At 46.7% G+C, this 16,174-nt stretch overlaps 1 protein-coding gene across 1 annotated transcript in view; it reads left to right on the plus strand.

The window, feature by feature from the left end:
- The window catches only part of FAM135B (family with sequence similarity 135 member B), a 174,355-nt gene that overhangs the window by 125,562 nt on the left and 32,619 nt on the right, over positions 1-16,174 (plus strand). The window contains exons 7-10 of the mRNA XM_024129426.1: positions 5,421-5,574; positions 7,703-7,752; positions 13,964-14,119; positions 15,053-15,126. Of these exons, the coding sequence (XP_023985194.1) occupies positions 5,421-5,574; positions 7,703-7,752; positions 13,964-14,119; positions 15,053-15,126 (434 nt within the window). The remainder of the gene's footprint in view (positions 1-5,420; positions 5,575-7,702; positions 7,753-13,963; positions 14,120-15,052; positions 15,127-16,174) is intronic.

A 16,174-nucleotide genomic window follows, 5' to 3' on the forward strand; every position in this document is an offset into this window, starting at 1 on the left:
ATGCCCTGAGACCTGCAAACAAGTTGTTTATCACTCTGGGGTTCAGTCTCCCAGTCTATAAAATGGGGATAAATAATTGTGCTTATCTCATCAGGTTGGCAGAAGAATTAAATAATTAGTACATATAAAACACTTAAACAATGCCTGGTATTTAATAGAGTCAAATAATAAATGTTAGCTGTTTATTAATGCTGTTGTAGTTATATTATTATTTTCTTATTGGTTAAAAACAAAGATAATAATGAAAAACTCACTGAATCACCAAGAAGAGGAATTCAGGGGCCAAAAAAATAGTACCAGGCACACAGCAGGCATACAATGAACAGTAGCTACTATTAATAGAATTCTAGATTTTGAGGTCTGATTGAGCTTGCATTCATTTTTCAAAGAAACATCCAGAATAGTACAAACCAATTCCATTTGTGCATTCTTCCATAACTGTAACACGGAAGATGACTGATATTTCTATACAAAAATGTGTTTTGCCTTTATGGGTGTGTGTGAATTAAATGAAAAGTTATCAATGTTTACTGCATGCTTAGTAAAAATCAGATTGTATACATAGTTAATATAAAGTATAAATAAGTATATTTCTATAGGACATAAATATCTATAGCATGATTATTGTGGTGGTCTAGCAAATCCAAATTCCAAAATTGCGTGAAAGCTCCACAGTTCTTAAGTAGGGGGAGGTGAAGGTAATTTGGACCTTCAATCTGGGGCTGTGTTCACCAAGCCCATTTTGTCGTGATGCTGCCAAGACCTCTAGAGGATGCTACAATTCATTCATTCATTCATTCACTGTTCATGTAGTCATTGCATTCTGTGTCCTAGGTGTGTCAGGTTCAAAGACAAATAGCATACTGTCTAACCTCAAAGTGTGCAGGGAGGGTTAGAGAGAGAAATTTACAGAAATAATTGTGGTCTAATGAGGTATGTGCAAGGGACCCAAGAGGAGGGAGCAGTTGGAGAAGGTTCACAAAGAACAGGACATTGACCCGATTCTTGGTGGTGACTTTTAGGCAGCAAGGGGACAGGCCCTTAAAAGAAGGAAAAACAGCCAGTGGACTCTGGAGTGAAACAAGAGGCAGCCGCTGAGCCAGGAGATGTGATCGGGGCTCAAGGCCTTGAATGCCATGCTAAGGAATATGAACTTGATCTTGTAGACAGTGGGAACACACTGGTGCTGCAGATGAAAGGGAAGACCTGGGCAGTGAGACCCAGGAGAAGGATGTGTTAATAATTAAAGTGAGCAATAGAGAAGACTCAAACAAGGGCAGAGGCCAAGAGCATTTTAGAACTTTCAAGACTTCCTAACTGGTTCTTGGGGTGAGAAAGAAGTCTGGAGACGAGAGGAACTCCCTGGCTTTCTTGGACGTTGGGCAAGGTGGGTCCCTTAACAAAGACCAGAAGGAAGGGGGAAGGATCAGGTAAGGGGGCAGCAATCAGCTCCTTTCAAGATGCGTTTGTGACAACAGGCAAGCTCTCCGATCAGCAGTTTGGAATAGCGCTCCAGAGCCCAGGGCAGTCATTAGATGTAGAGATGCAGACTCCTTCGAGAGGCGGGTACACAAAGGTCTGATTTGATGGCAAGGTACCTCTGTTAGGTAATAAATGAATTAAAAAGCAAAACTTCTAACATGTAACAAGTACTTAAGATAAACCAGGCACTATACGAAACCCTTTACCTTTATTATTATCCCCGCTTTTCATGTTAGGAAACTATCATCTCAGGTGTTGAGAACCAGCTGAGTCACGCTGGTGGTCCACAAGCAAGGGATAGACCCTCTTGGACTCCAGGTTCTGTGTCCTAACCAAACTTTATCCCTGCACAGCTCCCAGAAGACTTCCATTAAGTTAAAATCCATTTGCAGGTTTCTATGTGGAGGACCATTGAAGTGTGAGCTGCATAATCCATAGACACATTTCCAGAGGCCATCAGTGGGTGGGTCCTGATTGAAAACGATTTTCCTTTTAGTGCACGCTGACATTACACTGAGGCATCACGTAAGTCTGTGTTTTACCTGCGTGTTGTCGTTTAATCCTTCACAGCAACCCTGAAAGGCCAGATTATTATCAGCCCCTTTTTACAGATGTCGCACAGATGATGCCGTGGGGTGGGCCCTGGTCAGGAGCCTTCCGTTGTGAGTTTGCACACAGCCTAATGTGCTGCTTACCCTGCATGAATCTGTCGTATTATTTAGGGTTTCCTTTCCAGACTGTTGAAAAGGAGGGATGCTAAAGCGTTCTTCCTTTGTGCTGGGGAGATTGGGCGGGGCTTCTCAATCCACTTCATGCAATTCTAATGGAGGGGGGGGGCGGGCTTCGGCTGCCCCATGCTGGCTCTGTAGGCCTGGAGGGCCGGCTAACGGGATTTTCTGTGGCAAATCATTCACTTTCCAAAAATCGTGCTGTTGAGTGTTTGTGGAAAATGGCACTGGTTTTGTTTATGATAATCTCCAGCCATATTTTTTTAGGATTTCTCTTTGGATTAACACTTTGACTTCATATTATTTCAATAATCGTATCAAATCAGCCTTATGAAAATTCTCCAACATTTTCTTGATGTCTCTCTCGAAAAATCCATATGCTATTGGTATCTAGTCTTAAAAGTGAAACTTAATAACATACTTTGTAGGGCCCTCGCCCTCTTCCACGGGTCCCGGAGCACTGTCAAAAGGAGGCATTGGTGATAAGAAAATACAGTTGTGAGCAGGTAGCAGGACCAGAAGTTGGAGGGTTCAGGGGTGTTTGAGGTAAACAGGCTGTGGACTCAGAGCTTCGAGATCTGATGCCTTTGTTAATCCTCTGTCTGCTTTCATTTCTGCTTAGTCACAGATAATGGAGTCACTGCAGGACTTGTACTAATGCCTATGTCAAAGTAAGCAGACCTAGCTGAGCCGCTGTCCTCTGCCAGCCATGCTTTTCAAAGGCACACATGGCAGATGAGAAAGGCCTGCCTTCACTGAGCCACCTGAACTTGAGAATCCTTTCTGCTGCGGGCAAAGCGGAGTGACTTGTACAGCTCACTAGATTCTTTGAGCCACAGTCTTCAATCTATGAAATGGGAATTGGAGTTGCTATCACTTCTTTGGTCTGAGAAGAAAGAACTTCAAGGCATAAGTGATAAAAATGAGTAGCCAAGAAATATCCAGAGCATTTTTCAACGTGAGTGTGTCTCTGTGTGTTTTTAGGACATATATGTGTATAAGTGCACATATATACACATAGGTATGTATGCATATAGAAGCATTGTAGAAGGATGTACAAGAAAATTATTGGACTCTGGGGAATAGGAAACTTTATATTGTGTTTCCTTTGGTAATACTGAGATTTTTACCATATCTGTATTCTATTTTGAAAACGAATATTAGAATATCTACCTTATAAGGTTATTGTTAAGCGTCCAGTGAGATACAGTATGATGGGACTATCTAGATGTTTCATGAATAGTGGATTCTTTCTTGCTCTATAGACCTGGGGAGTCCAACACACACACCCTGCTATGCACAAGCTTTGCTGGTCTTCCTACAACTGTACTGACTTCTGATCTTAATATAATAGGAAAGATGTGAAATGGGAGTATACAAGTTACCCTGAGTGCCTGGCACCCACAGATGTCCTCACTCGATTTTCTGCTTATGAAATGGAAAAGTCTTCTTATGACAATGCTTGTTGAATGTCTCTGTTACGTTCAGATCAGAAGGGACCTCGTCACGTAAAGCCAGGTTTAATTTGAGGCACTGGGGAGTGAAGGATGCTGCTGAGACTTTCTCCAGGGAGTTCTGTGGTGCCCAGTTTCTATCTTCAGGCCTGAGTCACTCCTTCCTCATTCTACCAGGCGTGACGGTGGCCAACTGCACGTGGCCAAGTCCCTCTCTGGAAATCGCCCTGTCTGGGAGAGCCGCCGACCAAGGTCACACCTCTTCCCCGAGGTAACCCATGCCCAGTGACAGTCAGTGCTTGGGTACAAAGACCTGGCCTCTGTCTCAAGGCCAGACAGCTGCAGGTCCAGAGCTCCCCCTGGGATCGACTGAGTTCCCTGTACCTGCGTGACGGCGCAGTGTACCTCCTCCCTCCACCCCACCCTACTCTCCCATGGCCGTTGCTCCCAAGAGCACACGCCATGACCTTCCTGCAGGCCAGTCTCTGTCTTGCAGTCTTTCTCCCAGGGAGCTAATCCAAGACCGTCTCAGAGTGAGGTGACGGCAGACCTGAGACTTGCATCCAGGTTTCCTAATTTGTACCACCTTGCATGCCATGACCCAACTCTCATGATGTAGTGATGAGAGCGGATATAATTATAGCCACCATTGTCTGCCTTCATGGCACCACTGGGAGTACAGATGACGTCCAGGTGGCTCTGGACCCTTATCAGACCTGTCCTGCCCCCACTGGACCAACTCAACCCTCTTAGATGGCAGCAAAGAAAAAAGGAAACCAAGGAAGCCAGAGGCTGCCACATCGACAACTATGCAAGTCAGCTCGCAGAAACCAAGAGGATGCAATTCCACCAACGCTCCACCTGGCGTTTCTCCCGGCAGGACAGGCTAGGAGGCACCGCATGCATGATGAAGAGACATTTGCTTGCTCTCCTCTTATCCACATGAGCAGTAGATTCCTACCTCCATGGAATTCTCCAGCCTACTACTCAGTGCCTCCCTTTTTCTGCCCAAACCCATCCTGGTGAGATTCCTTCTTCTGTTCTTAAAACAAATCCTACCTGAAATTCACCCCAAGCCATCCTTCTCAAGTGGGGTTGCAAGAAAGTCAGAACTGTCCTCCTGGTCCTTCTTTTTCATCATGTCTGGGCCTCCAAGTAAACTGTAGACTTAGGCATCTTTGCCTCATCAGACAAATGACATGTGTGTAATTCTACTGCTGTGATGCATCCTACAGCTCCCAACACAGTAGAATGCGCAGAGCACTCTCCCGCTGCATGGGCACATGCACAGTCTCTTACACTTTCAGCACTGAGAATTGCAACTCACAACTACTTCCTGTTTTACAGCAAAGCATTTTTCTCCTTCTCAGCACTGTGTGCTATTCATCCATCAGTACAAAGGTCTTTCTAAATGCCTTATCTCCCCGTGAAAAGGAGCCCACCTCAGTCTGTCCCATGGCTGCTTCTTACAGTGGCAAGAGAAAGAGGCTTGTAAGTGGGTGCCATTCAGTTGCCCCAAACCTGTGAGGTCTGTGTCCCTCCTCATCACCGTCATCTAATATTATTATTACTATTATTATTTTAATTTGATCACAGTAAGATAGAGGCTTGGCCAGTTTCAGTGGTTTCCCCATGCGGAAGGATAGGGAAGAGATTCCACCTCTTTTGTTGGCATCTTGGACCGCTTCCCAGTTTTGCTCCGGACCTGGCCACGTGGGACAGCCCTCAGCTTGCGTTTCTGTTTTCCCCTCTGCAGGGGAGCTTCTACGTGCCCTCTGAGAACTGCATGCAGCATGCTTACAAGTGGCACCGGGAACTGTGCTTCCTGCTCTTACACGCCTACCGGGGACTCCGTGCCTACTTCCTGACCATCACGAGGGACATCCCTGAGCTGCCACGCACGGAGCTGGGTAAGGGGCCGGGCACGGGGGAAAACTCACCCACCCCAGCAGCCGACCGAACTTCCTCTTTTGGACTGGGGCTCGAGAAAAGTCAGCATGCTTTTGTAAATGTCACAGTAGCAAAAGCACCGTTTCAGATTTTGTTCTTTTTTGGTATTCAACATCATTCTAGCCGGAGAAAATCTTGGACGCGCCAATGCAGGGAGAAAGGACGCAAGCACCTCGAGTCACATTCATCTACTCGTTCATTCATCCGCGAAGCATTTATTAAACACCTACTACCCACCTGGTGCTAGGGGTACATAATGTGGAGTTGCTTTCTAAGGGAAAATGCCTGTTTACAGCCTTTTTCTTCATTAGGCTGTAGTTACTGTATTGCAACTTACAAGAGTGTAAAACAGTCCTACATATATATATATGTAGGTATTTCTACATATATGTATATTTCATCTGGATGATATTAGCAAGCTCTCAGTAGTCACCGTATTGGGTTTTGGTTTTCTGGGGATGAATTGCTTCTTGTCCATCATCAGACATCATGAGCATTGGGCGGCGTCCCTCTTGATTGACAGATGGTGGAACTGAAGCTCAGAGAGGTGAAATGACTGCTCAGGGTCACAATGTGTGGCCCAAGAAGACAGGAGCACAGAGATTCTTCAGTGATGCCCGGGGCAGAGTCTTTATATCAGGTCACACTCATTTACGGCAGGTGGTGGGTTGAGGTTTTGCTCAGAGTCTTCTAATGAGGCCCTTTGTCCCTAGAACAGAAGCCAGGTCCTTAGCCTGGTATTCAAGGGTAATAACAATCCTGCTGGGAAGGAACCTCAACTTCCCTCCCTGCACCCGGAGACCTTCCCTGCGGAGATAATCATGCTCTGGCAGTATCGATGGCCTTGTGCATTATCCGTTATTACACTGAACACACCACGCAACAATCATTTATTTGCATGTTTCTCCTCCCCGCTAGACTGGGGGTCTTTGAGGGCAGAAGCCCCCCAGATCCCTCACACACAGTGCCTGGCGTGCAGGATGAAGGAGTAGGGGCAAACACTGTTGTTGTTGCATTGACTTCTGGTGCCATCTTACCATCTGGCTTTGTCAGCTCTAACGCCCCCTTTGAAGCACGTGATCTTGGAGTTGAAATTTTTCAGGTCAGATGCACTCAGAGGAGACCCACACAGTTCAGAGCCAGTTTAGCTCGGGGGGAGAATGAAAACAGTGTCTCAGCAGTTGGCTTCTTGCTTCGACTTTTTTTTTTTTTTTTTTAACCCAAAGGAACTGAATTTATTTGTTCATTCGCTCACTCACCGTATTTTTATTGAATGTTTACCGTGTACCAGGCATTGTGCCAGACCCCAAGCGCACAGCCATGAGCAGTGAGCCTCGTGGGGCTCACAGAGCTGAGGACAGCTGCTGGGCGGGCAGCGTGTGCTCATCCGTGAGGACCGCGAGGAACTGAAGGTTTGCTTGCACTCAGCTTGGCAGCGATGCTTTAATTAAAAACCACGCGTCGGCCACGCGCAAGGTCTGGCCACAGCCTCGTGGAACTAGGGGAAGGTTCAAACGCAGGCAAAGCTGCGACCGTGAAACCACAAGCGGCCAGAGTCCACCCAGTTCAAGCTGTGAGGCGGCGGGGTCGCGGGCTTCTCTGTCGCCAGTATGGAAGACTGTGACGAGTTGGTGCCGCTGAGCCGTAGTCTTAGCTCTGCTGCCCCCTTCCCTGGACTTCTGAACATGCCCCTGTATGAAGGAGACACAGATCCAGGTCCTAGATGTGCCACACAGACGTGTGTGTACGTGTGCGTGCCTGCATGTGCGTACATACCCGCAAAAGCACAACAGAATGTGGAATCGCTTTGGACCACACAAAGTGAACATGGGGCTCTTCTGTTTCTCAGAAATGCATCCATGGAACAATGTTGACCTTTATCTAGTGTGAAGCCACATGGCTCCAAATCACCCTCTTTATAAACAGGACCCTTTAGGCAGAATAGATAAGGAAAGTCCACAGAAGCTGTATTTTTTTCTGTGACTTCAGTGCCGACTTGAAATCTGTGCTCCGTTCATTCCGTTAACAAATTCTGCTTTTCAGTGTGTGTCCATTTAATTGTGTGGGTTTTTTTTTTTTCTTTCCTAGAGTCACTGGCTGTTGAAGAAACACTCTCTCAGCTGTGCTCAGAGCTACAGGTAATTAGGAAACTGACTCCTTAGTTCTGAATGGCGGTAGTTATGCGGGGCAAACATAGTTGCTTCCTTGGTGTAGAAATCAGAGATGAAAAGACACGACTGGTTACCTCACGTTAGACCTTAAACTGAAGAAATACTCTTCCATCCACTGCCCTAAATCATTGTGTCTCTTAGACACCTGTTGTGTGCCTGGCCATGTGCTAGATATTTTGAAAAACACCAAACAGGTTAACAGGTCTTGGTTTCCCTGACATTCACACTTTTTATTTGTATATTAACCATGCATCTAACAAACGTTTATTGACTACGGGCCATGTGCTTCTCATGGAGGGTGACAGAAACCTTGCACCTGTGCTCAGATGGCTCACACATGGCAGGAGGCTAGCTTCCATGAAGATGATGATTTTGAAAACAGTGCTTTGCATTTGCCAAAAGTTCATCAATCACGTATTAAGAGTATGTGCTTAATGAGTACTCGGCCAACGCATGCTGTTCTGTTATTTACAATCTCTGGAACGCTTTCGCATCCCATTGCGTTGGATGGTCTGGGTGAGCACTGCTATCCTCGTGTACCGAGAGTCAGATGAGATGGAAAGGCGTGTGTAGCTCAGGGTCGGTGATACAGCTGATCCATGCTCAGAGCAGGACTCATGAGACTGTCTCATTGCAAACTGACGTTTCTATCTTTTAAACCCGTGTTTCTCATCCCTGGCCTCTCAGTAGAAACACGTTTGGACTTTAGACGCACCCTGGCCTGGCTCCCATCTAAACTGGTTGAAACAGAGTAGATGGGAGTAGAGCTCAGGGATTTACATTTTCATTAAAAGTTCCCCAAATGAATCAAAACCACAATGAGCTAGCATCTCACACCTGTTAGAATAGCTCTCATCAAAAAGACAAGGGGTAAGTGCTGGCGAGGATGTGGAGAAAAGGGAACCCTCGTGCACTGTTGGTGGGAATGAAAATCTGTGCAGCCACTGTGGAGAACAGTATGGAGGCTCCTCAAAAAATTAAAAATAGAACTACCATATGATCTAGCAATCCCAGTTCTGGGTATTTATTTGAAGGGAATGAAATCACTATCTTGAAGAGGTATCTGCACCCCCATGTCCATTGTAGCATTATATACAATAGCCAAGACATGGAAAAAAACCTGAGTGTCCACCCAAATGCGTAAAGAAAATGCAGTGTGTCTGCACGCGGTGGAATAGTATACAGCCATCAAAAAGAAGGGAGTCTTGCCATTTGTGACAACGTGGATGAAACTTGAGGGCATGATGCTAAGTGAAATAAGTCATTCAGAGAAAGACAAATACTGTATTATCTCACTTATATGTGGAATCTAAAAGAAAAAAGCTCATAGAAGCAGAGACCATGTTGGTGGTTGCCAGGGGGGATGGGGGGAGGTGAGGGAAATGGGTGAAGGTGGTCAGAAGGTATAAGCCTCCAGTTATAAGTAAGTTCTGGGGATACAGCATGGTGATTATAGTTAACAATACTGTATTACATATTTTAAATTTACCAAGAGAGTAGATCCTAAAAGTTCTCATCACAAGAAAAAGAAAATTGTAACTATGTGAGGTGATAGGTGTATTAAGTAACCTTATTGTGGCCGTCATGTCGCAGTACGTACCTGTATCATTATGCTATACCCCTGAGACGTACAAATGCACCAGGGGTTCCCCCACCGCAGCCTGCGAGTGCAGGGGGAGACATGGATATGTCCCCATGCGTTTTGCCACGAGTGGACACAGAGAAGCATCACGGTCCCTGAACCACTAAGGGGTGGGCCCGGGGCCTGAACCCGAGGCCATCTGCGAGCCACTGCAATATTGATGCATCTGGTCCCTGCAGTGGTTCAGGCCACAGCTCAGGCTGCCAATGAGTTCTTAGATATATTTCATGAAAACCCAGCGGGTTGCCTGCTTCCTTTGGTGCCGGGCCCCCAAAGTGCAGAAAAAAGGCCCTGGTTTTGAGTGATCGTGTTGCCTCAGGCTTTATTTGGTACAAAGCAACCAAATTAGCCGACTGCTGCAAGGATGCAGCTGGGTGACACGGAGGGAAAGGGGGAGTCGGGGAGGAGCACAGCCTGGTCTGTAGTTTGCTAAAGGGCTGGCCTGGTGCCGGGAGTGAAAGAAACAAAGCTTCCTCCCTGCCCCCCGCCCCCGCAAAAGGCACAGTCACCGCCCACAGAACGTTTAGAGGCAGGACATCGCCACCTAGTGGTCAACCAAGCACATGGTCACAGAAGCCTCCATCTCAAGGATGGATTGGACAGTGGAAACTGTTTCAGGTGATTTAAGACAGTTTGAAAACATAGAGCTCTACGGTCATGGAGTAGTTCATCTGCACCTTTGCTCTGTGTGAATCTTATACACATTTCTTAGGCACCTACGATGTGCCAGCTACTCTACTATTTGTTGGGAATACAACAAAGATGGCAGAGAGCTCCCCAGGGCTAACAGCCCAGGGTGAAACAGATTTGTTCACGCATGAGGCGGGAGCTGTCAATAGCATCAGTGCTGGACCAGGAAGTGTAAGACGAGGGGCCTGTGTGGGCACCGGAGGCTCTAGGTGACATTGGAGTGAGGCGGGGAGGGAGCAACCGTGCAAAGCCGGGGCGAGACTCGACCTGACGGAAGCACCGTGGGTGCTTGGGGCCCAGGACGGCCGCAGAGGGAACCTTTGAGGCCAGTTTTGGGGGTCTGGGCTGGAAAGGTGATTGGAGCCCATGATCAGGATCCCCGCCGTGCAGCCTGATTAGAAAAGGGATGGCTTGTGCTCTCCGTCACGGGTGGAAAGGTTCTAATGAAACTCAGCCACGTGCTTTGGTACAGAAAACAGGCTCAAATCATGCTGAGTGTCTACCAGACAGCAACGGAAAAATCCTGGGGTCTGGGTCCTACCCTCAGAGATGGGCCCAAACGCTTTATGGTCTCCCAGTGATTCAGTGTGCAGCCAGGACTAAGGCCCATGGTGAGAGAACGCGGCTAGCTCAGGGCGTATAAAGCAGGCTTTTCTCCACCTGACACCTGCTTACCTTGAAGACGCAATGCAGGCATCACCTCCTCCAAGAAGCCTTCCATGACCCTTTCACAGCACTCAGGACCTATCTCTTTCATAGTACTTTGTAGGTCTAACCGTCGAAATAGATAGCTGTAACTGGACCATGTGCCCCTTCCAGGACTGGACATATTTACCTTTGGCTTCCCAGAGCTCGGCATACTCCAAGCTCAGACTTCAGTAAACAGAGCAAGGGGCGGAGGTGGTGAGTAAATGAGCAAAAGAGTGTGGCTAGACCCAGATGAAAAGCACGGCAGGGGTGGCTGTATATTTTTCAGGAGCTTCACCTGAAATGGCACTGGGTCCAGACTGCCTCCTTGTCAGCGTGAAGGGCTTCTCTTTTTCTTGCCAGAGAGACCCTTCCACACCCATCATCTGTAACTGAACAGGCCCAGGCCTCTGTGAGAGCAGAAAAGTCCTCTTGTGTCTTAATTAGAAGCTTCCTTAATCTTATCTGGAACCATTGCCGTAATCAACTCGGGGAAGAAAATAATGCTCCCAAAGACACATTTAATGAATGGCTCTTCCTTTCCTCTCTGGGGGCTGAACTCAGAATTCATGCTGTGTTTGCCAGTATTGCTGGAGTGGACGGTGGGGAGAGCCGTGGGTGTCAGGGCGAGAAGGCCAGTAAAGGGAGTCCAGTTCCGAAGGCACGGGTGCCTCTCACTGATGCAAAATCACCAGCTGACTCAATAAGGAGTTACCGAGTTTCCATCATCCATCAGCCACGGTGTAGGTACGGAGAATATTGAGAAGGCTAAAGCTCGGGGTGCAGGCAAAGGAGGGTACCAAAGCAACATACGGCAGGTGGTGCCATGAGAGTAGTCTGTGCAAGGTCAAGTAGACTGCAAGGAGATGGAGGCTAGGCTTACACGTGGAACACAGTAGAAGTTTTGAGAGAATCTTCAGGAACAAGAGGGACTGCACGGGCTTCTGAAACAGTTACCTGGTGGAGAACAGACAAGACCAAAGAGGTGAAGAGCGGGAGAAAGGAGGTTAGAAGAGGGAATAGGCACTTCAAGGAGAACGTGCAGCCCCATCAAGGCCCTGGTGCTTGGGAAGAGCTGTGTGTTCAGGTCGGTGTGGCTGGAGCCCTGAGCAAGGTAGCCGGAGGGAAGGCCGGGAACGTTGTCAGGGGCAGAAAGGTGTGCGGTGCTGATGCAGGAGCTTGGTGTCTATTAGTGAGGGTAATGTTTTGGAGAATTTAAAGATAAGGCACTAACAGACCATCGAAAAGCCTTACTCTCCAGCCTAGAGGTTCTCCAGTGGCCAATCACATCCCCTACTCTCCCCAACCCGGTCCTTCCTTTTCTGACTCTTAACACTTTGGGCCATGGATTATGGGACTGAACCAAGAGTGGACGTTCCATGTTTGGTCCCCGTCTCCCAACAGAGCCAGTGATGGAAACAGTGCTTCTATCAGAAGACAGTTAGGGTCATTCTCTCGTTTTGGAGTTTTGTAGCTTGTGTTGTCGTCCAAGACTGATCTTTCCTCTTGGAAGAAGCAGCTTAGAGACGCTACAGGTGAATGATGCCTTGTACCCGGAAGCTAGTCATTAATTACAAAGCTGCGGTACCCAACAATTAAAGAGCCCTACAGAGTGTCAGATTCCTTCTTCTCTGTTTTTTTTTACTCTCAGGTGCTTTGCTCCACCCAGCATGCCTTATACTAGCATCAGCCTTTAGTCCAAGAAGGGTGAAGGGAACTTTCAGCGTTTCAAGCGAGGCTTTGAACTTAGTCTCCCCATACACTGTGACACCCAATAAAGGGTTATTTGCTTTGCACACTCATTTTGCAGATGAAGAAACTGAGGCACATGGCAAACGAGGAGCTCAGAGATGGGTTTGAGACAGCAGTGGTTATGTGTCCTGCTGCGTCTTCCAAGACAGACACGTGCCCACCACTCTTTTTTTCTTCAGTGTTCTTAAGTTAACTCTTTAAGCATATCAAGGATAGGGATGGTATAAACCTATTTTTATTGAAATAAAGTTGATTTACAATATATTAGTTTCAGGTGTACAACACAGTATTTGATATTTTTACAGATTATACTAAATTTAAAGTTATAAAATATTGGCTATACTCCTCATGGTTAACCCACCTTCCTATCTCCTCTGGTGAATGAGGCTCTCTGCAGGCAGAGACACTGTTTTTTTTTTTTTTAAACACCTTTACTGAACTTCACTTTATTTATTTGCCGTGCCCTGCGGCATGCAGGATCTTAGTTCCCCGACCAGGGATCGAACCCGGGGCCCCTGCATTGGGAGTGCGGAGTCTTAACCGCTGGACCGCCAAGGAAGTCCCAAGAGACGCTCTCTAATTCATCTTTGTGCTCCCATGTATTCTAAACATGTGCCTGGGATATGGGAGATGCGCGTTAAATGCTTGGTGGGTAAGTGATGAAGCGTAGAATTCAGTGTTAGGCTTGGACCACTGGTTCTCTGGCTGTCCTCAGAGGTGTGATCTCTCTTCTCACCTCTCCACAATGAAAGTTACCCTCAGGCAGATGGCTCCAGTAGTTCTAAACGGAAGCTAGCCAAAAGCTCCCCCAAGGGTTCCGGACCTCTGTAGGCTGGGTCCTTCAAGCTTTCATTAAGACCTGGGGTCCTCCTTAAGAAATTTGGAGTGATGGGTGGAAGATGGTGGAGGGTCTATTGAGCACAGCCATGTGGAAATCACCTAGCAAGTTAGACACCGTGAGGTTATAAAGACTTCATTGCTTCTCGGGAGATGTTTTACGACGCCTACTCTGTAAAGGCAGCGTTAGTGCCACGGCTTTGTGGTGAGATGGTCTCACTGTTGAATCTCAGCTTGGTGTGATCTTGGGTGTGCTATTTAATCCTCTCTCATTTTATTTTTGTATAAAATGATGGCTACCATAACTCTGCCAAAGGTTCACTGTGGGGATTAAATAGCAAAGGGCATATGGAAACACCGAGTGTTCTTCCGCCAACTAGTAGATGTTAATAAGTGGAAGCTGTCATGATTGTCCGGTACTGAGTTCAGAACGTAATAGGATGCAGAGGAGAGTCCAGAGAAAGGAGAGGGATTCGTTAAAAGCAGAGGATCCAGTAAAGACTTCAGGAGGAAGACGGCAGTGGCTTCATGGAGCAGAGGTCCTTTACTGCCACCCTTTTGCCTCCGCAGATGTTGAATAATCCAGAGAAGATAGCTGAGCAGATAAGTAAGGATCTTGCCCAGCTGGCCTCCCACCTGATGGCTCTGTGGACCCAGTTCCTGGACACGGTGACATTACACTCCCAAGTGACCGCTTATCTCACCCAGGAGCATCACACCTTGCGGGTAAGGGGTTAAATGGTATAAATTCTCTCATCATGCACCAGTGATCTCTCAAGGAAGCTTTACAATAGTTGGCTCATTGGACAGAGTAAAATTCGGGATTGACTTCTGTAGACCCAAGCACTAGTCCTGTTCCACCATGAGCTTGCTTCGGCTTTCAAATCTTTGCTCTACTATTCAAAAAATACCTTCCTCGGCTACCAAGTGATAGCAAGCCAATCTCAGGGATATGACGAAGTGCTTTGATAGTGTTTCAAAGAAGTGTCTTCGCATCTACTCCATTGTTCCTAGCGCATTTTTTTGCCACCAGCTTGAGTGCACCGTGGTGGGTACTAACGCATAATAAAAGATGTTGGTCTTCTCGTTTCCAGCAAGAGGACCCAAGAGCTAAGTCTACAAAGTGCTCAGCGGACACACTCGCGTGACTGGCTCTGCACATTCTATTTCATCTGCATTTATTTGTGGCCTCAGTTTTCAAGGGTCTCATATTCTAGTAGGAGAAATAAGACCTAAATGTAAAAACGACAGAACGCAAGCCAAGAGCAGATTCATAAACATGCATTCAGTTGTGTCCATAAATCAGGTTTGTGCTAAGAACCCGAAATAGAGAGGGCAGCTGGGGGTGGGTAGAAATACTGGTGTTTCAGAACCTCTGGGTTGTGGGCTGAGCTCGCCCTGATATTAATATATGTTACTTCCCTCGTTGAGCCTTAATTTCTTTTTAAAAAGTCAAGGCTAGGGACTTCCCGGTGGTTAAGACTCTGCGCTTCCACGGTAGGCAGCACGGGTTCCATCCCTGGTCGGGAACTGAGATCCCACGTGCTGCATGGTGTGGCCAAAAATAAATAAATAATTAATTTTTTTTTTTAAAAAAAAAAAAAGTGAAGGCCAAACCCACCCGGTGAGTTACATTGTTTATGCTATTTTATTCCTCAGGTCCGAAGGTTTTCCGAGGCCTTCTTTTATATGGAGCACCAAAAACTTGCAGCCTTGACCTTTCAGGAAAATCTGTAAGTAACCAGTTGCATGCCCACATCGTGAGCCCTAAGCGCCAAGGACGTTCTTGTTCAAAGTTATTTCTTCCCTTCATCTCCAGTCAGGAAGGAGAGAAGTCTGCCCGCCTCTGCACATTCAGGTGCATTTTCTCCGAAGGCAAAAGAGTCAGACAAATTGCAGAGGCGGGAGGTGGCAGGTGGCAGAGAAGCTCAATAGCCAGAGTTTTTGTGTTGTTTTTGAGTATGCTTATGGTCCTGTAGACAGAAGCAAGACTTCCTAGGTCCCTGAAGACATCTGTGCTCAGTCCTCTTTGCAGAATGAATTAGAAGCAGGTGGTGTGGGCACAAGCTGTGTCAGAAGAAAAAGAAAAATTCACCTGAGACTTTGCAGCAGCTATGAAACGCATTTAGCATAAGAATTAAGGCTGAACTACCTAATTAGGAGGACAGTTTGACTTCCTCCGGAAAATTTTTTAAAATATTCAGAAAAGTCGAAGGGTTGACAAAAGATGAGGTCATCGCCTCTCATTGTAGATTTCCCTTGGGGGCACCATCAGTGCTTCCTCCAAGATGTCCGGCCTTGGCTACACAAGTCCAAGCGTTTCTTTTGGTTTCTGAATAGTACGTTTGCCTCCAAAATAGATGTGGGTGGAGTGATGTTTGAGATGCTATAGTAAATCCAGCAGGAGAAACACTTGAAATCCATCCATCACTTAGGACAGACCCGAAGATCTGTTCACCTTCATCTTTACAACCTTATTTTCTCCCCACACTTAATTCTATTTGGAAACTTACAGCAATGTTTAAGTTTGCCTCATGGATTCTGAAATTAGGAGGGGCACCAAGGGAAACATATCTCATGTTAAAATGGCTTTCCTAGAAATATCTAGAGTCACTCACTCATGCATTCGTTCATTCAGTCCAGCCCCCTGCTGGAACCAACTGTATTTTTCTTAAATGAAAATTGGGAAGAGTGAATTTGGCAAGTAGAAGCATCACTTTGAGGACCACTGAGCAAAGCACTGCAATTCAAGACCACTGCGGGAAATCTAATTCCAAATCA

The sequence above is a fragment of the Physeter macrocephalus genome, chromosome 15 (genome assembly GCF_002837175.3).
Source record: "Physeter macrocephalus isolate SW-GA chromosome 15, ASM283717v5, whole genome shotgun sequence".
NCBI lineage: Eukaryota > Metazoa > Chordata > Mammalia > Artiodactyla > Physeteridae > Physeter > Physeter macrocephalus.